This window comes from Piliocolobus tephrosceles, chromosome 10, assembly GCF_002776525.5.
Source record: "Piliocolobus tephrosceles isolate RC106 chromosome 10, ASM277652v3, whole genome shotgun sequence".
In the NCBI taxonomy this organism is placed as follows: Eukaryota; Metazoa; Chordata; class Mammalia; order Primates; family Cercopithecidae; genus Piliocolobus; species Piliocolobus tephrosceles.
In genome coordinates, this window is record NC_045443.1 from 29,854,992 (window position 1) to 29,877,462 (window position 22,471).

At 40.1% G+C, this 22,471-nt stretch overlaps 1 protein-coding gene across 2 annotated transcripts in view; it reads right to left on the reverse strand.

The window, feature by feature from the left end:
• TMTC1 (transmembrane O-mannosyltransferase targeting cadherins 1) overlaps window positions 1–22,471 on the reverse strand; it is a 292,296-nt gene that overhangs the window by 57,727 nt on the left and 212,098 nt on the right. For both annotated transcript variants that reach the window (XM_023209004.2, XM_023209003.2), the window contains 2 exons: window positions 17,382–17,495; window positions 2,305–2,448 (listed from right to left, as the gene is read on the reverse strand). In XM_023209004.2, the coding sequence (XP_023064772.1) occupies window positions 2,305–2,448; window positions 17,382–17,495 (258 nt within the window). The remainder of the gene's footprint in view (window positions 1–2,304; window positions 2,449–17,381; window positions 17,496–22,471) is intronic.

Here is a 22,471-nt window from a genome sequence, read left to right on the forward strand (position 1 = left end):
CTTAATTTCATTATTTACCCAGTAGTCATTCAGGAGCAGGCTGTTCAGTTTTCATGTAGTTGGGCAGTTTTTAGTGAATTTCTTAATCCTGAGTTCTAATTTGGTTGCACTGTGGCCTGAGAGGCTGTTTGTTAAGATTTCTATTCTTTTGCATTTGCTGAGGAGTATTTTACTTCCAATTACATGGTCAATTTTAGAATACATGCTATGTGATGCTGAGAAGAATCAACAGAATCAATATTGTGTTGATTTGGGGTGGAGAGTTCTGTAGATATCTATTAGGTCCACTTGGTCCAGAGCTGAGTTCAAGTCTTGAATATCCTTGTTAATTTTCTGTCTCATTGATCTGTCTAATATTGATGGTGGGGTGTTAAAGTCTCCCACTGTTATTGCGTGGGAGTCTAAGTCTCTTTGTAGGTCTCTAAGAATTTGCTTTATGAATCTGGGTGCTATTGTATTGGGTGCATGTATATTTAGGATAGTTAGCTCCTCTTGTTGCATTGCTCCCTTATCATCATGTAATGCCCTTGTTTGTTCTTTTTTGTTTATTTGTTTGCTTGTTTTTTTGAGGCAGAGTCTCACTCTGTCGCCCAGTGCAGTGGTGCGATCTTGGCTCATTGCAACCTCCGCCTCCTGTGTTCAACTGATTACTGTACCTCAGCCTCCCAAGTAGCTGGGATTACAGACACGTGCCACCATGCCTGGCTAATTTTTGTATTGTTATTAGAGATGGGGTTTCACCATGTTTGCCAAGCTGGTCTTGAACTCCTGGCCTCAAGCCATCCTCCTACCTCAGCCTCCCAAAGTTCTGGGATTACAGGCACGAGCCACCATGCCCAGCCCATTATCAGTTGTTTTTCATCATTCTCAGTTTTTATCAAATTTTAACAATGCTATCGAATTTGAAAAACTAATTTTATTCAGTTTTCTGACTTCTACTTTATTTCTTTCACTTTATTTCATTGTATTTTCTTGGCATTCATTTATTTTTGTGTAGTGTTTCCTTGATTTTGTGTTCAGGCATGTGGATAAAGCCATTCTTACACATAAAACTTCAGACCTAGGATGGCACCTATCAGTTTATACTACATTAGACTGTTCTGTGATTAACTCACTCCAAGGCTTCTGTCCAAATGAGATTTTTTAAAAAAACGTGCATTAATATGTACATTAGTAAAAAGATTCAGTATCTATGGGAATCTGTAAGAGTCAAAGAATAAAAGGAAGGTGAAGAAAACGCATCATACTGAGTTACTCAGCAATGGAGACAATCCTGTTAGGTAGAGGAAGAAAGGACCAAGTGAACCATTAGCTTGAAGGTATTAGAGAGGCAGCCACATGTGCCCTCTAGAAGCTAAGAGATGGAAACCAATTCAGCAACCATGTGGATTAGATGAACATATTATTACTCTCCAATTCTGGTTATTTTTACCTTTTAAATTTCCATTTCTGATGTTTGTTAACCTGCTTTTTTTCTTTTTTTTTTTTTTTTTTAAGTTTAGAAGCTAAATTCCATAACTACCACCACTATTACTACTATCATTGTCTGGACCATCACCAACATGCCTAGACTATATTCATAAACACACAAGATGCAAAAGCACCCTTTACTGTAGTCTTCAGTAACTTCAATCACACTATCAACCTTTATCAGGGCAGCAAGTAAAACGCAAACACTAGAGGTTATGTCTGAGAACTATTCGTAAGCACCAAAGTCATCAGTACTAATTCCCACCACTAATTCCAGCAAGCCTCACTTTATTTCTCACCTATAACACAAACTGGGTTGAAGTATGGTTAACCATTTGTCTATAACTTCAGAGAATGCTGCCTTTCCCAAAGTATATCATGGAATATTTGTCTTGGAAAATGCCTTCCCTACACACACACACACACACACACACACACACACACACAAAGAAAAGACAAAAATGACTATCCCACAGTCCCTTCTTGAAGATTCACAAAGAATATTAGCATATTAAAGCTTCTTTCCATAAATAAACAATCTGCTTAACTCAGCATGTTCTCAATTTATCTGACCATGTAACACTTTTCCATTCTTACTCCTTTAGAGACAATCTATGAAAGTCTTCCAGAACTACTATTTCCAGAAAGACACTCTGGGAAATACAGTTTTGACTGATAAGGAACAGAAACTGAGATGCTTGTTACATACTGCCAAAGTCTGAAAACCCTAATTACTTAGCTCCAGCAAGAGGCAAGTGCAGCACAATCAAATGAGTGTTGAGAAGGAAAGGGTTTCTTGGAATCACAAGGCCACCTGATCGATGTCCCACTTACTTGAGGAGATTCCCCAGATTGAAAAGAGCCCGGTTATGCTGTGGATGGAGCTGGAGAGCCCTCTGATAGTACATCTTTGCCTCTGCTGTGTCTCTCGTCAGTGTTCCAAGGTTGTTCAGCGCACTTGCATGGCGTGGATACAACCTGAAAAGTTAAAAATATTAAGCTGTGATGGTTCAGAAACTTCTAAGTTGGGCACAATTTGCTTGTTCTTTTTTCCCCAGGTATAAACAGCCAAAATGAAACACTGAATTATTCTTGTACTTGAATGGTTTGTGTACAATCTTACTGGTCAACGACTTTTGCAGGTGAAAGTATATAATTAGGGCAAGGATGAACATATTTATAATTAAATAATTATTAAATAGTACAAGAATAAATAGTATGTGGATCTACCAGGGTTAAAGACATTTAATAAGATTACTTTCCATTTCTTGTGATAGAAAACCCTCCTTGCCTCAGGTGCTAAGTTTCTAGCCTGAGTTTGTGGCCTGGTGGGGCCTCTGACCAGCTGCCTGTGCAGGATCCACTGTGTATACCAGATGCCGAGCGATCCTTTGAGGAGGAATCTTCATAAACATCTTAAAAAAAAAAAAAAAGGAGTTTTGCTCTTGTTGCCCAGGCTGGAGTGCAGTGGCGCGATCTCGGCTCACTGCAACCCCAGCCTCCCACGTTCAAGCAATTTTCCTGCCTCAGCCTCCCAAGTAGCTGGAATTACAGGTGTCCGCCACCACTCCCAGTTATTTTTTGTATTTTTAGTACTAGAGACTGGGTTTCACCATGTGGGCCGGGCTGGTCTCGAACCCCTGACCTCAGGTGATCCGCCTGCCTCAGCCTCCCAAAGTGCTGGAATTATAGGCGTGAGTCACCACACTTGGCCCATAAACATCTTTGGATTGGAGCATCAGTAAGACTGCCATGACTGAGAAAGGATGATATATAATGTCACCCCATAAAAATAAACTTAATCTCCAAAATGCCTCGTCTTCTCTTTTTTCTATTTTATCTCACTTCCCCGCTCCTACTGCAGTTTGGTTCCACCTGCCCCAGTACAGTCTCAGACAGAAAATACTAACAACTTAGAACACTTAAAGACAAAAAAAGAAAAAAAAAAAAACAAAGGTAAGATGAAGTAAAAAAATAGCATTCCTAATGTTCAAAAGCAAATGTAAAAGAGTATGAGGTGGACATCAGTATATCAAATTTATACTGATTAAGGTAGGAAGGGAACCAATTTATTTCCTAAACTCAAAACTATAAAGAAGCCAAATCCACACAGCTCCATAATTTAATTGTTTTTGATATATTCAGAGTGGACATAGTTAGCAGTCTGGTAGGTTTGTTCCACCTTTGTCACCCAGAGTACTTTGAATAAGCCGATGGAGCTGGCTTTTAATGTAGAAATGCCAAGATAATGCCCAAGTAATAAAAACAGGATCTGTACTTGTCAAGCCCCTTGACAATAAAATGCCATGCTTGCTCCCTTTTCCGTACCTTCTAAAAAGATCAGTTTAATTCTGGAACAGAAAAGGTTCCTATTAAAAGGACAGGGAAGACAAGTTGCACAGCTTTTTAATCTTTGCTCTACCCAGAGTCTCTTAAGTTTATTTGACCCTTCCCTACTCCCTTACAGAGCAGCTATAAACATCCCTCAGAACTAATATTTCCAGGAAGGCACTCTGTAATATTCCTCTTGACTGACAAGGGCTAGAATCAATTCAAATGAATATTACATCCTCCCAAAGTCTGAAAGCCCTAATTATTCAAAGAAGCTTTGGAGGCTGTTAGGAGAGAGATCTTTAGAGGAAGTCTGGCAGAAAGCACACTGACCCAGCACATGCGCTGTTGTTTGCTTCTCTCTGATCACATTTAATTAGCACAGACAACTTAAGGGTCTCATACCGGCCCCATCATATCCAACTTCAGTTCCTGGAAGAAAAGCGCTTGGTGCTCTCTCTGAGATGCCTTTAGAAGATATGAGGCTATGATGAGGGCGAAATATGTTTCTGTACCTGTTCCTTCACTCTATGCCCAGAAAAGTGTCCTAAGAAGCCTGTGTCTAAGAATTACTTTGGAAGTGGTTGCTGAGCACATCACAGCCAGCACTCGAATTCTTCTAAAGAAGCTTTGGTTTTTGTTTGCTTTGTATGTTCAGCAAAGCACTGTAACCATCAAAAGATTTAAGGGTTGTCCAGTGCATGTGATGAGGTCAATTTCCATACTCCTTATTTCCTTTACAACAAGCAGTAACAGAAAGCATATCTCGGACATGTGTCTTCCTTTTTCTTAGAGGAGATAATTTCTTAAGACTTTCTCTTTTTCTTATTTCTTTAAGGCTCTGAGCCCTTGAAATGAACTTCTGAGGTGAAAACACTCAAGGAAAGGACAGGCTAAATTCAATAAGACTTTACACCATGGGATCACCCATGTAAGGTGCCTGTTTGCTCTGCAAGCAGCTGGTCATCTCCAGTAAGTTTTAAGCCCAACTCCAAGAATTTTATATTCACTCATGACCCCGCTGCCATTTAAATGAACAGTCATGTATTTCAAAGGCCACTGACTACAGAAATGGCTTTCTCTTTCTCTTTCGTTTCCTTCAAATCACCTCAAGTCCACCCTGAACTCTTAAAAACAAAAGTGAATAGTAAGAAGAGAAGTAAAGAGAAACAGAAGCACTATAAGAGAAAAGGCCTTTACTATGCCTTGTGCTCCAAGAACCAACTTGGAGCTGCAGAAAAGTGATGCTCAGGAGGAGGAACCAACTATAGTCAGGGAAGAGGTTTTATGTTAGCAAAGAGCCCCAAATCCTCGAGGAAGGAGACTGCTGATATTTACAGGGACTCGCTGACTCTATAACCTAGCAAAGCTCTCCACCTGGAAAATGTGTAGCTACTGCTTATTCCTGGCAATACTAACGGCTTGCTAGCCATTAGTATTAATATCCTTTCTCTCTCTGGATATCTGAGGAGGCTCACCTAATCACAAGCAAGCTTTGCATTATTTATGAAACCAAGCTGAATTTCATTAAAAGGATTCTTAACAACCAGGTCAGAAAAAAATACCTAAAAAAAAAAAAAAAAAAACAGATGTAAATATTTTCTTAAAACACACACTCTACAGCAGACCTGTGCAAGGACAAAATTTATTTTCTGTGTTTACTTTTTAAATAAATTTGCGTTTGAATTAACTTGGGCCTAATTCAATCCTGATCTCTCCAGGAAGGGAATTTTCTATTGGAAAGATGAATTATTTAAGAGATGTCTACGTTGCTACATCAATTGTCAGAATAAATTAAGTCCATCTTGACTTTAACTTCTACAGGTATGTTTTACAAATGTCCTGATAGTGGTTATTCCCTTCCCCATCCAGAAAACCTCAACAAAAGGTTTGCTGAAGTGGAGCAGTGGAGATTTTTCAGGGCTATTTTTTCAGGCCTGATTTTGTAAGAGCACTCACTGGATTTTCTTTCTCACAGTATTCTTCAACATTGAATTGTTTATGAAAATTCTTTGGCTATTTATTATTATTTTTATTTAATTTTTAAAATTTATTATAGAGAAAATGAGTTATATTGTCCAATTGTTTTGGGGTATAAAGAAAGAAGCTCATTATTTCCTCGCTAAAAAAGAAATGTATGGGGCCGGGTGAGGTGGCTCATGCCTGTAATCCCAGCACTTTGGGAGGTCCGGGCTGACAGATCGCTTGAACTCAGGAGTTTGAGACCAGCCTGGGCAACATGGCGAAACCCTGTCTCTACAAAAAAATAAAAATAAAAATAAAAAACACATACATATAGAGATGTGGTTCTATGAGTTGAAGAAAAATTTGTGTTCAACTAGTGGGTAGTTTAGTTTCTGGATAAACAATATCCATTTAAGCATTTTAGGGGTTCTTAATTTTTATCTAGTGACATTTCCTCAAGTAGAATTAATAGATTAGGCAGTCAAGGACATTATTCCTCTCATCTCATCTCTGAAGAATGAATGTCAACATGTTAATAGGAGAAAAGTTCCTGGGAAGGAACACTTGTCTAAGCAAAAAATAGAAGGCATGAACAAAAGAAAATGAGTCCCAGAGGACCTAGGATGTGTAAATGGTACTTTACATTTTTAAAGTGCTGTCTCAGACATTGTCTCATTTACCCTTCAAAATTGCTTAAGTAGAATTACCGTACTATTTATTTTACAGTTGAGGAAAGGGAAACGCGGAGAAATTAAGTAAATAATAGGTTATAAAAAAAGACATCTCAGTCACTTGAGCCTAGAGTTTGAGGCTGCAGGGCGCGATGGTGGCATCACTGCACTCCAGCCTGGGAGACAGTGAAACTCCAATTTTTAAAGGAAAAGAAAAGACATCTCAGAAGCACCTGTGTTCTTAAATGTCAAGAAGGCAGCTGGCTCCTGTAAATCTGTTTTCAAACTTCATTTGTTATTCAACATTCAGCAAATAAATTAGAGCTTCATTTGGAATAATTCTTTTTCATCTTCTTGTTTCTTTGGCTAAATCACTCAACTATGCTCTTATAGGAACTAGTTCTCAGTGGTAGAAGTGAAATAAACTCAATACCCAGAAAGTTTGGCTACTCAGAATCTTCACTGCAAAAATTTGTCTTCTGTCATACAAAATAATCATGATGTCTCTGAAAAGCACAGTATTGTGGAAAGCTATTTGGGATTAACTACACTCAGTAAGTGTGTAAGATTTACATACATGCTTTCTGATTTACCCTTCTTAAGCTTTAACCTCACCTAAAGATCCATAGACATAAGCTGTATACGAATAAGATCAAGTTTTGAATTTTATGTCAGTTATTTACTTTAAATTTTGTACAATATATTCCAAAGTTAAGAATGCTGTTTACTTTTCATTATCTGAGTGCCTTATATGGCATTTCATTGTTCAAATAATATTGAATGATGTGCTCTAGCTTGCAATTTCCTTTCAGAGTATACACACCCTGATTTATTTTCAGGGTGTGTATACTTGTCCGATTTTCATACCACACATTAATTTATTTGAGGTTAACTATGCTAAGGTCAGATGTTTATTTTCTATTTCCTGTTGAGAAAATAAGAGTCCAAAAGAAAAACATGACTGAGAAAAACATTCCACCAGAAAACCTGAATTCCACTGGACTGAAAAATATACAAAATAAACTTCATTTCAGGAGTTGACAGCATTATTTCCAACCATATTAGTCTGTGGCATATTTTAAGTGCATGGTTCCTTTATGTTGCAAAATTTAAGTCATCATGTTACTAAATTGCACTTGAGTAAAACTGATCATTTGATTAGTCTGCTTGTTTAATTGTTTGAAATTGCCATTAACACCTAGCAAATAAGTTCTACCACTTTCATCCTGCACTGTGCTCCTTCCGATCCATTACAGATAGCCTTGGGGAAAAGCCTCAACTGCAGTTCAGGGAAATGTGACGCACTCTTCAAGAGGAGCCATCTAAATCATCTGACCTTGCACAATGGATGACCTCCAATAGTGATGTAGAAGGGCTCCTCCCAGTCAGTTTTCCAAGACTATGCAGAGTAAAGCCATGGCTCTCGAGTGCCCATAGGAAATGAATCATTTTAAATGGCTGAACCTGATTCCTCAGAATTTACTGCTAGAGGTTGGGAAGTTTACTGAATTAAGTATTTCTCTATTCCTTTAAATAGAAATGGTGAACATAATTAACCTTTCTCAGAGGCTTGGGGTGAACTTTGGTTTTTGTGGCAGAATAGATAGGAAACTGCTTTGGTGGAGTGGAAAAATAACTGGATTTGGAGTCAGGAGCCATGAGAGGCATTCCAGCTATGTGATTTTGAATTTATGTCTGTGCTTTAGTTGCTTTCTCTAAAAGTGTAAGCTTAATAACATATTGACCTTCTCTGTGAATAAATGGGCTTCTATGTGAACAAATGAGATGGTGGATATAAAAATATCCATCATCATACCTGTTACACTACATACATTTAATATTTTGGGGTTAGCTGCAGGACCTCTGGGTGGTTTGACTGCCTCCCTCTGTAGCCCTGATGAACACATGCCAGGCTGAAGCAGCCAGTTCTCCTTCCTCACATGGATTTTTCATCCTCAGAAAAAACACTTGCTTCACTGTTGCTGATAGCTTTCAACTTGCTCCCATCAGTCAAAATTACATCCATTATTTCTTCATCGCTAACCTAGTGAACACTCAAGTCATTCTGTGTCCATCTGTTTCTTCTATACTGAGAGTTCTCAGATGTGAAGGGCAAGTAACCCTCTCCATTTTAAGAATGTGGGAATGTTCTTTGTCAAGCACTCCCTCCAAAGCCTGTCAATCCTTCATCATCTGAAGCAAATGATCCCCATAGGCACCAGAGCAATTTTCTCCAAGTTTTTCCAATATGCTCAAGACCAAATGGAATTCCAGACACGTGTAATTGAAAAAGCTATATCCAAGGTTATAAGGACATTCAAAATCCTACGTGGTTCCTGTGTGACAGATCAATGTGCACCTGGGATCCTTGTTCCACTAACACTTCCTAGCATGAGTGCACTCTGGTTGATGGATTATCTCAGAGAAGAGACAATGGTGTATGTAGGAAAAGCATGTTCGTATTCCTAATTAATAACTGCCAAGTAAGGAGATCAAGAGGAGTGGGGAGGAGAGTGGGCACGTTTTCAATATCCACCACAGGAACTGGGTATTACTCCTGATATATAATGGGCAGGAGCTAGGGCTGTGAAACATCTTGCAATGCATAGGACAGTTCTGCATAAAGAAAAGTTGTTCTGCAAAATATCAAGAGCTCTGTCATTGAGAAACACTGTTTGTCCTTATGGAGTTGTTCTCTAACTCTAAGAGAACTGTGATAGAGATTTTATGCATTATGTTTGTCCAGTCTTTCTTTTCACAAGCACGTATTAAGCGCGTACAATGTGCCAGGTTGTTTGCTAAGGGCACAGAGCAGTAAAGAGAAAGTTGTCCTTGCCCTCAAGAGTGCCCTGTGGTAGAAGAGAGACAGGAAAACCAATGGACTCTAATGCTCTGTAAGGAGAGCAGACAGAGCAGTAAAGCTGAGCAGGAGCTGACAGGAGCATACAGGAGGAGGGCAAATGAGAGGTGCCTGAGACATTCACCAAGGTTTTACCAGGAGAGATGATGCTTTACTGGGAGGGGCAGCAATAAAGGGGACTGGGAGCGCAAGGGAGGGGTAAGAGCAGGAAGAGGAAGGAAAGGGTTCCAAGGATTGAAAGCAAAACCAAACAGAACTTGAGAAACTGAAAGGATTTTATTCTGGCTGAAGCAGAGAATGGAAAGGAAGAAAATAAAGGACAAGGAGCAGGTTTTGGGTAGAAGATGACCAGTCGAGTTTGAGGTGCAGAGGGCAGTTCGTGAAAATGTCCAACTGGGTAGATGGCTCTGATCATCAGGGGAATGATAATGGTAAAGTCATAGATTTGAAGGTCAACTAGCATATACAAGATGCTAACTGAAGCCTTTGGGACTGAAGAAACCCCTTAGAAAGCAAAGATTGAGAAGAGAACAAGGTGTGGGGAAGGAGGAGAGTGTCCTGAGAACTCTTCCATTAAGGGTTGGTGGAGGCAGGACAGTCTAAAGAAAGAGTGGGAAAAAGCAAGACAGCATGGTGTCACAGATACTAAAAAATAATTACTTTAAGGAGGAAGGAGTGGTCATCAAAGTCAAATGCTACTGAGAGTTAGGTCATTTGATGCCCAAGCACGGTCCATTGGATTTATCTGCATGGAGGCAGCTGGTGACCTTGGGGAGAGCAGTTTCAAGGATGGGGAGGGAGCTGATGCCAGAATGTAGTTGAGTGAGCAATGAGAGAAAATGAGGAAGATATTGCAACTTTCTGGGAAAGTTTGACACTTGAAAGGCAGGAAGGAGATAAGGAAGCACACAGACGAATGGCAGGAGGAGGGAAACGAGATGCAGAGCCGCTGGTTAGTTGGTTTGATGGTAGGAGCAACTTGAGAATATTTAAATATTAATGGGAAAGTGCCAGGTGAAGGGAAGGAAGCAAAGGATTTAAACAGAGGATTATAAATAAGCTCTGAGAAATTAGAAATCATGGAACCTCGAGCAGAAAAGAACAGATCAGCCTTAGGGGTGAAAAACCAGCAGGGCAGTAAAAGAGGAAAATCTGAATTAAGGTTCTCCACAGAAACAGAAGCAACAGAATGTGTATATTTAGGGAGACACTTATCTTAAGGAACTGGCTCTCATGATTGTGGAGGCTGGCAAGTCCAAAATCTGCAGGGTAGGCTGGCAGGCGGGGGACCCAGGGAAGAACTGCAGTTAGAATCCAGAAGGCAGTCTGTGGGCAGGATTTCCTCTCCTTCCAGGGGAGTCTGTCTTTTTCTGTTAAGTCCTTCAACAGGATGGATGAGGCCTACCCACATTCTGGAGGATAGTCTGCTTTACTCAAAGTCTACTTATTTAAATGTTAATCTCATCCAAGAAGTATCTTTGTAGGAACATCTAGAATAATGTTTTACCAAATATGTGCGTATCATGGCCATCCAAGTTGACATGAAATTATCTATCACAAGTCTACCCCTTGCCAATCTAGCACCCAGGAAGAGGAAAAGATAGAAGTAATTTAGGGTCTTCTGCTATTGATGGCGTTTAGGTTTTACATTATACCTCAGTTACCTTTGAAAACATTCTAGGTAATTCATATACTTTAAAAACACAGCATAAGGCTGGGTGGAGTGGCTCACGCCTGTAACCCCAGCACTTTGGGAGGTCGAGATAGGTGGATCACATGAAGTCAGGAGTTCAAGACCAGCCTGGCCAACATGGTGAAACTCTGTCTCTACTAAAAATTCAAAAATTAGCCAGGTGCGGTGGCAGGTGCCTGTAATCTCAGTTACTTGGGAGGCTGAGGCAGGAGAACTGCTTGTACCCAGGAGGCAGAGGCTGCAGTGAGCTGAGATTGTACCACTGCACTCCAGCCTGGGCAACAGGAGCGAGACTCTGTCTCAAAAAACAAACACAAAAAAACCACAGTATAAAGAAGTTTATATGTAGCATTGTTCCATTCAACAAATATTTACTCAGTGCCATGTTCCTGGCACTCTCCTCCATGCTGGGGATAAGGACAAAGATTTCTGCTTTCATGCGGTTTACTAGGTAGAGGAGGGACACAGACAATTAACAAAATGATAGGTGAGTATAGCGGAGGGTGATAAATGGAGAAAAATGAAACTAAGAGGGGGAACAGGGGATGCTGGTGGTATTTGCAGTCTTCAGTGGGGTGGCCAGGGGGGCCTGATGGAGAAGCCGATGACACATATGAGGAGTGCTGAAGGGTGTGAGGGAGGCAGCCATTGAGGTAAGTGGGAAAGGGTTCTGGGAGAAGACAGCAGAACGCAGAACCCCTGAAACAGGAAGGTGACGTGGCTGGCATGCATGTGCCTGCGGCCCAGTGTGGCTGGAGCTGAGTAAGCAAGAAGAAGAGCAGGAGGTGGGTCATGGAAGTAAGGTGGCAGGCGGTGCAAGGCGAGCATGGAAGCTGCTGCAGGGCCTCCCACTTTCCCTGTGAGTGAGGTGGGGTAGCTGGAGCCTTCTGAGCTCCAGACTGCTGTGAGTGGGGCTCCAGTGGGGCTGGTCTTGAACTCCTGACCTCATGTGATCCACCCATCTCAACCTCCCAAAGTGCTGGGCCACCCCACTGAAGATCCCCGAGGCTGCTCTATTGAGAACAGACTGAAGGGAAGCAGGGCAAAGTTGAAAACCACGACACCAATTAGGAGCATATTGCTGCAGTCCAGGTGAGAGGCCGTGGGACAGTGGAGGTGGAAGGAGGTGGTTGGATTCTGTGTGTTAGTCACATTTACTGAGGCTGTCATTGCCCTCATTGCTTAAGGATATTGCTTAAGTCTTTTATATGAATTATCTGGTAATCCTCCAACCCTATGAGGTAGGCAGCATCGCTATTCTCATTTTTAACAGAAAATCTCAACCCTATTTTGCTAAACCTGCCATATTTACTTATACAAGAAATCACAGCTGGTGTGAAGTTCCCCATCGAGGCTGAAGTGCATATTCTCCCGGCTGCTAGGAGTGTTGGCTGCTGGCAGCTCAGAGTCCAGCTCCTCTCTGGGCATTGCTCTCAGCCTCGGGGAGTTGCCTTCCCAAGGCTACACTCCCATCCCGGATACAGCGAGTGGTTGAAACAGGGGCTTAAAGATAAATCTCTTGCCTCCATTCATGACATCTCTTAGGCGACATCCCAGTTCCAGAGCTCCCCATGGGATCAGCCGAGGCCTCTGTTGGAACTGCGTTCTACTCAACATCTCCTCTCCCTGATGTTCCTAAGGGTGCTCCTTAATAAACTTCCTGCTTGCAAATCTTTTCCTTGGATTCTGTTTTCTGGGGACCCATATACAAGAGAGTTTTTAAGATGAAAAAGTGATCTAAGATAGCCAGAGAAAGTGAAACTTCCCTGAAAATAAATTATGGAGATTTCATTTTGAAATTCAGTTCATAAGTATGGCCACAATGTGACTTAAATTCTGTTGTTCTTTTTTTCTAAATGAAATAATGTTTAATTTCCTGAGCTTATGAATAAAACTGCCAGATTTAATTGACACAGCATATATATAGTGAGAATATAATTTCGTCAACAAGAAGCAACAAACATAATTTTGTGTCTACTTGTGATATTAGAAAGCATATTTGAGCTTTTATACATGAAAATACCACATCAGCTGAAGAACACATCCCCACTTGTTAAACCTGGCTAAAAAATGGTAATTGAAATTTTAATTCCTTCCAGAAATACATGGCAGCTGGTATCCAAGTCCACCTGTGGTCATGAGAGAGTTATCTTAAATGTTCAACTAAAATAGGCTGTGTGAAGGACTTTTTAAAATACTCATTGACTCCTGATTTTTTAAACATGTTCAGACTTCACCCCAAGCTATGCCTTAGGGTCTGCTTTATTTTTTTCTGTTTGAACATGACAGAAAATAGTTTTATAAACTATATTATTAAAAGGAATTATAATAAAGTAGTCTTACTGATATACTCAAGGTATCAGCAAACATTGGTTAATTAGACATGGGTAGATTTCTTTAGACTCTAATGATACGGTGTCTCTTCAGTATTCAATCTTTTATCACTTTCTTTTTCTACATACACGTCTTGCAGTCTAATGCAATGTCCTTACAAAGTTCCTGTGATCCATATGGGAGGGAATACAAAGAATTATATCAATAGGCACTATTATCATAACAAGTCTCTATGTTATGCATTAAACATTCTAATCAGAAAGATTTTAGTTCTATCCCTTCTCATGTGTTAGGCAACTAAATAGTGAGTGAAGATTTCTTTTGTATAGGAGCATTAAAAGCACAAAGCAAAATTTAGTTACACTAGGAGAAAAGAGCTTGGTCTTGCAAACTGATCAAATTTAAGTGTGAAAAGGAATTATTTCTATGGAAAATAAATAAATGCTTTGAAAATGCTCAAAAAGGAAAGATGTTCAAAAAATCACTGCTGAATTAGATGTAAAATAATTGTAAAAGCCTGGAGAAGAAAAATTAGAAAAATCTCAATCTACTCAAATTAAGTTGCAAATCTCTTTAAATTTTTCTTCCAATTTTAAATATCAAAACTGAGACTCATAGCAATGAATTAGGAGGTGGTTTTTGCAGATTCTAATTAGAAGATTCTTACTCAAAGAGAAGGATTTGATTTGACATCAGAAGATTGGTGAATGGATGTACATTTGAAATTTCAGTGTTAAATAAAATATTCAAGAGTTTGCTTAATTTGTTTTATGATTCTCTATTTTTAACCGACTTTTTAAGCTATTTGACAAAGTACACACGTGGCCAAGTACACATCAATATCTTGCCTTTCTTCAAGGAGAATCACTATTTCTCTTTTGGGGCTTATTAGCTGAGGCATTTCTTGGGAGTTTAGTGTAGGAAGGGCTGACTTGCTGCGTGGTCTCTGGACTTTCTACTCCCATCACACAAGGTAGAATGTTAGAAACCTTCTCCAGGGTAACTGAATGGTCAGAGAGCTCTGGAGGCCTATGGCAGATCTGCCAGTGGTTTTCTGAATCTCCAACATAGATAATCCCAAGCTTTATATTATTGCAGGAGTTATAAATGTGAGAACTGCCCCCACAGCAAAGCAAAGCTAACACTTGGTGTTTGTTGAGGATTTAAGAAAAGGGTTTTGACATTTTTCTTTGATAATTTGAATCTTAAACTGAATACATGACCTTAGATGCAATATTTTCCAGGGGAGATTTCCCTTGTACTACAGAAATATTATAAATGAGGTAAAGAGGAAGGAGAAGTCAGTGGTACTTCCGCATTATTCAAAAAATAAAAAAATTAAAAGAAGCAGAATATTCATGTCATACATAATTACTAACTTATTATAGTGCTATGTTCAGCATTGTAAGCCAGCCAAAAAAAGACTGGTATAGGTACAACCCTCATGATTCATTTCACCATTGCCTTTGAGATCTATTCAGTCATTACAACACTAATGGATAATTGCTGGAATTGATTTCAGATAATAGCACCTTTAACCTTGCATTTCCCTAATCACCCTCTTTCTTGCTGTGTGCAAATATGAAAAACATCAGATACTCTAAAGTTGAAGTAGAGGTGGAGCAGCTGGGAGGGAGAGGAATCCCCGTCTCAGCAACTTCCACAAAGAAATCGCAACAGCAAAATAAGGGCAATCTTCCAGTCACCAAGGATAAATAATCATCAAAATGATGAATAGCTCTGGTATTTTCCTTTTCCCTCTAACACAAAGAGTGACAATCTATTTCTGAAAAACAACAACAACAACAACAAAAATACCCACATCCGTTGAAAATTCACCACAGAGGTATCCACACGAAAATGATATTTTTAACCAGAAGTATTTTGAATCCAGTTTGAGAGCATAAACTGTTTCACTAATTACTATATGTAATATATTTATAGCTTTAATCATTTTTCCCCATGTCTCAAGGGACATATTTCTTCCAGAAGCACAGTTGCTGAAGCAAACATTTATTTGTATTCTTTCACAGCAAAGAAACGGAAGTACCCAACCAGCTACTATAATTCTACAAAATCCACTGCCAGAGAATTTTGTTTAATTTATACTTTTGCTCCAAGCTGTGCCTGAGGGTCTGCCTTATTTTTCTTTTTGAAGTTGAAAGAAAATAGTCTGTTATAACAAAACCAATTAAAAAGATACTGATACACTTCCTACCAACCATGTAAGTTTCAGGCAAACTTACTGCCCTTTTCCTCCCTTCAAGAATGCCATCTAAAATTGATAAATATTAATTAATTATTAAAGCCAAAATATACTTTTATGTACCCTTGAAGGAATATGCCTTTTAAAAAATGACATTTCCTCATTGCAAAAGGAATAATCATTGTGGAACACCTGGAACACACAAGAAATTATAAAGGAAAAAATTAATCTATAATCTCACCCACCAGAGATAAGCATTATGAATATTTTGGAAACTGTCTTCTGATGAAAGAATAGAATTATTGATTAAATCTTAAAAACAACCTTCTATTCTGTAATTAAAAACTTCTTCAACAAAAAGCTTTGATACAGTTATTCCTCTGGAACTTATATTTCTTGTAATATTTGGGAAAATAATTGATAGCAAACTTGATATGTATGGTTTAAAACTTCTGCATATTAGGCTGGGTTTGGAGACACACGCCTGTAATCTCAGCACCTTAGGAGGCTGAGGTGGGTGGATCACTTAAGGTCAGGAGTTCGAGGCTAGCCTGGTCAACATGGTGAAACCTGGTCTCTAATAAAAATACAAAAATTAGCTGACCGTGATGGTGCATGTCTGTAATCCCAGCTACTTGGGATGCTGAGGCAGGAGAATCACTTGAACCTGGGAGGTGGAGTTTTCAGTGAGCCAAGATCGTGCCACTGTGCTCCAGCCTAGGTGACAGAGCAAGACTCTGTCTAAAAACACACACACACACACACACACACATACATACACACAAACAAAACCAACTTCTGCCATATTTGTCATGTTAAATATTAAGTAACAGGTCCTAAAGTCTAAAGGATTTTGATTGATAAGCAATATGCTTGTGTAAATATAACAATGACACTGTCAAAATAAGCCTTGAGACAATCCAAGTAGACAGTTCAGTGAAATGCATGATTTGGTTGGTAGATGTACTTTAAGCATATCCCAAAGTGAAACCGTCAGAAAATTCAACCAAATGTAGGCCGTCAATCTGTGGAGGCATGAAAACATCTTTAAAGGCTTCTGTGAGCACCACAGTATTTAATAAAAGAGAGGATTAACCTTGCTTTATTTTGCCTATAATTGGAGCTTGCCAGGCAACTATAACTGGCTGGTTGGGTACTTCCGACTGGCTGGTTGGGTACTTCCGCCTGGCTAGTTGGGTACTTCCGCTTCTGATACTAGTAGATTGCTGCTAGTAAGGCAGAACTTAAATTTTTAGTTTCTTCTGAAGCCATATCTAAGGATATGTTTAGTATTTTCTCTTCCATTGGAAGACTAAAAGGAGAATGTTAATACACACACACACACACACACACACACAAAACTAACGTATCCCCAATATGGTAATCAACTGTCTTATCATTTTCTTTCTGTTTAATACAACTTTCAGGGCATTTAATTTCTATACTCAAATGTCTTCATGGAAATACTTTCAGGCATGGGATGTCTAGGGCTTTCTATATGCATACCATTAAAATTCATTGCAATAAATACCATGAGAACTTACCAGTATATTTTTGACAATCAACTCTTGTTAGGATGTATATATTCAATTGTCAGTTCATCGTGTAATGGATAGCAATGAAAAGTTTTACAAGAAAACACCAAGACTTAGATGCGAGGTAGAGTTATTGCATTAATAGCAGACTTGAACACTGAGCCAAAAGACTCAGAGTCCAAGAGCTACTCCACCTCCAAGGATCAGTTTACTGTCAAGAGGAACAAACTCCCCCTCCATATACTGGGAGGGCCAAGTGAAATAAACAACGGTCTTTAAAGCACAAAGGCCAACACCCTCCCTGTATGGCGCTTACTTGAGAGCTGTTCTGTAGTGGTAGATCGCTTCCTTGTTCCGACCTTGGTCCTTCAGGAAATTGGCATAGTTGTAGTGAACCTTGGCATTGTGGGGCAGAGTTTGAACTCCAGACCTAAAATGAATAAATTTTTAAAAAAGCAACAAAGGATATCATTGTCAGATTCCTTTATGTTTTACTCAGTTTCACGAACCTGTATTTGAAATGTCCACTGTATTCTAAAACAAGGCATTGTAGCCTAAAACAAGGCTTCCAAAATTTATGAATTATATAATTACTAAATGTTGTTTTCTATAGAAAACAATGGAGGCAGTATAGTGTTATATATAGCTGAACAAGCATGCTAACTGTGTATGAACAAAATGCCCTTAGCCTATAAACATAGGGCCTTTGTTGTGCCAGAGACACAGCTGGAGCCTGGGTAAGGCTCTGTCGCTCTTCCTGAGGCTTTTCTTGGGGAGTATAAGAGGGTCCAATGGTATACCTGAGAGCACATTGTACAACATGGGACACACACAGCTTTGCAATTAACAGATCAATCTCGCTTTCCTAATTTGTGGTGCAGGGGCAGATGTACCCACACTGGAGCTGCTGCACAGACAGGCCCTGCCCAGGCCGATTACAAATGCTTTTCCTTCTAGGGAGAATTGCAGCACTGGGCCAGCCCTTTCTTCCTTTTGCATCTGTCTCTGGAGTAGGCTTCTTTTTCATGGAGATTTGATGAAATACCCTAAGTGATCTCTGAGTGCACAATAAAGAACCAGAGGAAAACAAAGATTTAATGATTTTCATAAAATGAGAATAGCTCGTAACAACAACCTGCTCCACAAAACATGAGATGTAACATGCAGTGTCCTCTATTCTCTCTCTTCTTTCTCTTTATTCTTTCCCACCATTCTCGTTTCCTTCAATGTGGAAACCCATGCAACTGGTTAGTGTGAGACTCTCTCTAGCTCCCCTCCCATCTACAAGGTCATCGCTTCCTCCTTGGTATGGCACAGTTCTCAGGGGTGCTGTCTTGAAAGGAAAACACATTCCAGATCTGGGAGTGTACACGGGGACTCAGAAAGGTCCTTAGTTACTCAACAATGGAGGGTGATAAAGTCAGGCTTATTTGAGATAATTATGACATGCCAGGCCCTCATATAATCTGCATGAACGGAAGTGGTGGAAAAAAGACAAAAGTTAATGTAGAACCAAGCAGAATCATTAAAAAGGGTAACTTCCAGAAGTGAGATGGTTTGATGAAATCAGTTTGCAAGCATTTCTCTAAGCTGAAGTAAATGGTACAGTTGTTTATCATCTACCTAGAGTCTCTTCAGCACCCCATGTGCCAGGTGCCGGGGATACAATATGGTTAGAGTCCCAGCCCTCAGGGAGCTTATGAGGGTGAAGAAGTAGGAGGAGGGGATTACGAAATGACATGTAACAATAGGTGAGCAGGGTATCAAGGAAGCACAGCATGCTTATCCCCGAATGGGATCAGATGAGGCTTCCAGAAGGCAGTGAAGGTGAAGCTGAGACTTTAAGGATAAGAAGAAATGAAATTAGCCTCTGGAGGAAAAGGCAGCTGGATGTCCTACGCAGACGCCCCCGAGAAAACAGAGCCTGGGGCTTCTGGGGGACTGGAAGAAATTCAGAGTGGCTGGATCATGCTAAGTCCTAGAGTGGAGAGTCTAATAGGCCCTGTGAGTCGCACTGGAGACTTCTTGGGGAGTTATCTGAAGAGCAGCAGAGCATCAGTGCGGAGTCTCCGACAGAGAAGTGAGGGAAAGGGTAGCAAATGAGAAGAACTGAGCAGTCTTCTGGCTGCAGTGCATGGAGACCTCCTCCGGGGCTGCTGAGGAACCTCAGAGAGGAGAGGAGAGGGAAAGGGAGGAAGGGGAAAGGCAGGGGATAGGAGTGGAGCAGAGAGAAGATGAGAGAAAGAAAATAGTCAGAATTTCAGCAGGGGCCATAGGGAGGAACAGAAGGAATCAGGAGATATCCAGGAAGCAGAGGTGGCAGGTGGCAGGACAAGGTGATGGTTGATTCTCTGGAGAATAGTCCTGCATGTTCACGTCGATTCAGTTTTTTCCTTCCTGCAATCATTAATTCACTGACAGATTTCCTTCTTCTTCTTCTTCTTTTTTTTTTCTTTTTAAATTGAGATTGTCTACCAAAATAAATCATTACAAAAAGGATCACTATAGACTGGCCTCCCTACCAATAAGTTTTGTTGGAAATTAACTTTTCCCTATATTAAGCCTGGGCCATTTTTTTTTTTTTTTTTTAATGCAGGTGTAATTATTCTACAGATAAGAAAATGAGGCTTTTCTCAAAGACATTATAAACCTTGCTTAAATGGTCACTGTACTGGTCTGCTCAGGCTGCCATAACAAACACAAAACCCATAGAATGGGTGGCTTAAACAACAGACATTTATTTCTCACAATTCTGGAGGCTAGAAGTTCAAGATCAAAGTTATGGCTGATTCAGTTTCTGATGAGGGTTCTCTTCCTGTCTCACAGATGGTCACACTCTACGTATGACCCATATGGTCTTCCTCGGTGTGTGCACACAGAGAAAGCTCTGGTGCCTCTTCCTTGTTGTATATGGGCATCACCCCTCCTGGATTAGGGCCTCACCCGTGTGACCACATTTAACCCTCATCACTTCCTCACAGGCCCTATATCCAGATACAGCGAAACTGGAGGTTACAGCTTCAGTATACAAATTTGCAGGAATGCAAACATTCAGTCCATATCAATTACCAAAGCCCAAGTTCTTAACCATGAGGGAGGGCCAGCAGCAAGAGTAAGGCTGTCCAAATGCCACTGAGTGACTGTGCCTACAGGGTTTACTTTCTGCCTGGTGCTTGTCTACCTTGGGGCCCATCTGCCTGGGGTGATATCAACAATTTGAAGATGATACCAGGAGGGGTGGGAGCAGGAAGGTGTTGTTTTGTCCTTTGTAGCTGCTTCAGAAACAATGTCCACAAGATCACACAGCTGGCAAGTGGCAGGGATGGGACTTGGACCCGAGGAGTTTGGTTCTAGAGTTTCTCTTCCTTTGCCTGAAGGAAGGTGGTAGGGGGAATGATAAAATATAGACAGATGGGTTTGAAGGCTATTTGGAAAAAAAATTCCTGCAACTTATTTGCATTAAATGAGACAGGAAGACAACTGATGAGAGAGAGGAAGGACTTCGGGATGAGAACCTAGTTTCTGGGCAGTTGTACTTTAATGCACTAACTCTCTCATATTACATATTTACATTTAATTTTTAATTTAAAGGTCAGATTAATGGGAAAATTCCATATAATGTGTTAAAGCCTGTTGGAGAAGTATGTTAGAGAATACTTCCTCGTTTTATATGGGCACCACCCCTACTTCAACTTTTGTTGAGTTTTTATTGAAATAACAGCCTCTGAGGACCAAGCAAAGACTGCCCCACTAAAATCCACTGTACGGGAGCTTGAGGACCTCTCCAGAGGAGGGATCTGATGGGCACCTGTGAAGCTAGAGAACAGCCAAAAGAAACAGACCATCTGAAAGCAGCAGACCACACATTTACAGCTGCTTCAGAGATTTAAAATGCACCACAGTGAACATGGGAGTGCAGATATCTCTTTGAGATACCTATTTCATTTCCTGTGGGTAAATACCCAGAGGAAGGATTGCTGAGTCACATGGTAATTCTATTTTTAATTTCTTTTTTTTTTTAAATTATACTTTAAGTTCTAGGGTACATGTGCATAACGTGCAGGTTTGTTATATGTGTATACTTGTGCCATGTTGGTGTGCGGCACCCATCAACTCGTCAGCACCCATCAACTTGTCAGCCCCATCAACTCATCATTTACATCAGGTATAACTCCCAATGAAATCCCTCCCCCCACCCCCCTCCCCATGATAGGCCCTGGTGTGTGATGTTCCCCTTCCAGAGTCTAAGTGATCTCATTGTTCAGTTCCCACCTATGAGCGAGAACATGTGGTGTTTGGTTTTCTGTTCTTGAGATAGTCTGCTGAGAATGATGGTTTCCAGCTGCATCCATGTCCCTACAAAGGATCAAACTCATCCTTTTTTATGGCTGCATAGTATTCCATGGTGTATATGTGCCACATTTTCTTAATCCAGTCTGTCACTGATGGACATTTGGGTTGATTCCAAGTCTTTGCTGTTGTGAATAGTGCCACAATAAACATATGTGTGCATGTGTCTTTATAGCAGCATGATTTGTAATCTTTTGGGTATATACCCAGTAATGGGATGGCTGGGTCATATGGTACTTCTAGTTCTAGATCCTTGAGGAATCGCCATACTGTTTTCCATAATGGTTGACCCAGTTTACAATCCCACCAACAGTGTAAAAGTAACCCTATTTTTCCACATCCTCTCTAGCACCTGTTGTTTCCTGACTTTTTTATGATTGCCATTCTAACTGGTGTGAGATGGTATCTCATTGTGGTTTTGATTTGCATTTCTCTGATGGCCAGTTATGATGAGCATTTTTTCATGTGTCTGTTGGCTGTATGAATGTCTTCTTTTGAGAAATGTCTGTTCATATCCTTTGCCCACTTTTTGATGGGGTTGTTTGTCTTTTTCTTGTAAATTTGTTTGAGTTCTTTGTAGGTTCTGGATATTAGCCCTTTGTCAGATGAGTAGATTGCAAAAATTTTCTCCCATTCTGTAGGTTGCCTGTTCATTCTGATGGTAGTTTCTTTTGCTGTGCAGAAGCTCTTTAGTTTAATTAGATCCCATTTGTCAATTTTGGCTTTTGTTGCCGTTGCTTTTGGTGTTTTAGACATGAAGTCCTTGCCCATGCCTATGTCCTGAATGGTATTACCTAGGTTTTCTTCTAGGGTTTTTATGGTATTAGGTCTAACATTTAAGTCTCTAATCCATCTTGAATTAATTTTCGTATAAGGAGTAAGGAAAGGATCCAGTTTCAGCTTTCTACTTATGGCTAGCCAATTTTCCCAGCACCATTTATTAAATAGGGAATCCTTTCCCCATTTCTTGTTTTTCTCAGGTTTGTCAAAGATCAGATGGCTGTAGATATGTGGTATTACTTCTGAGGACTCTGTTCTGTTCCATTGGTCTATATC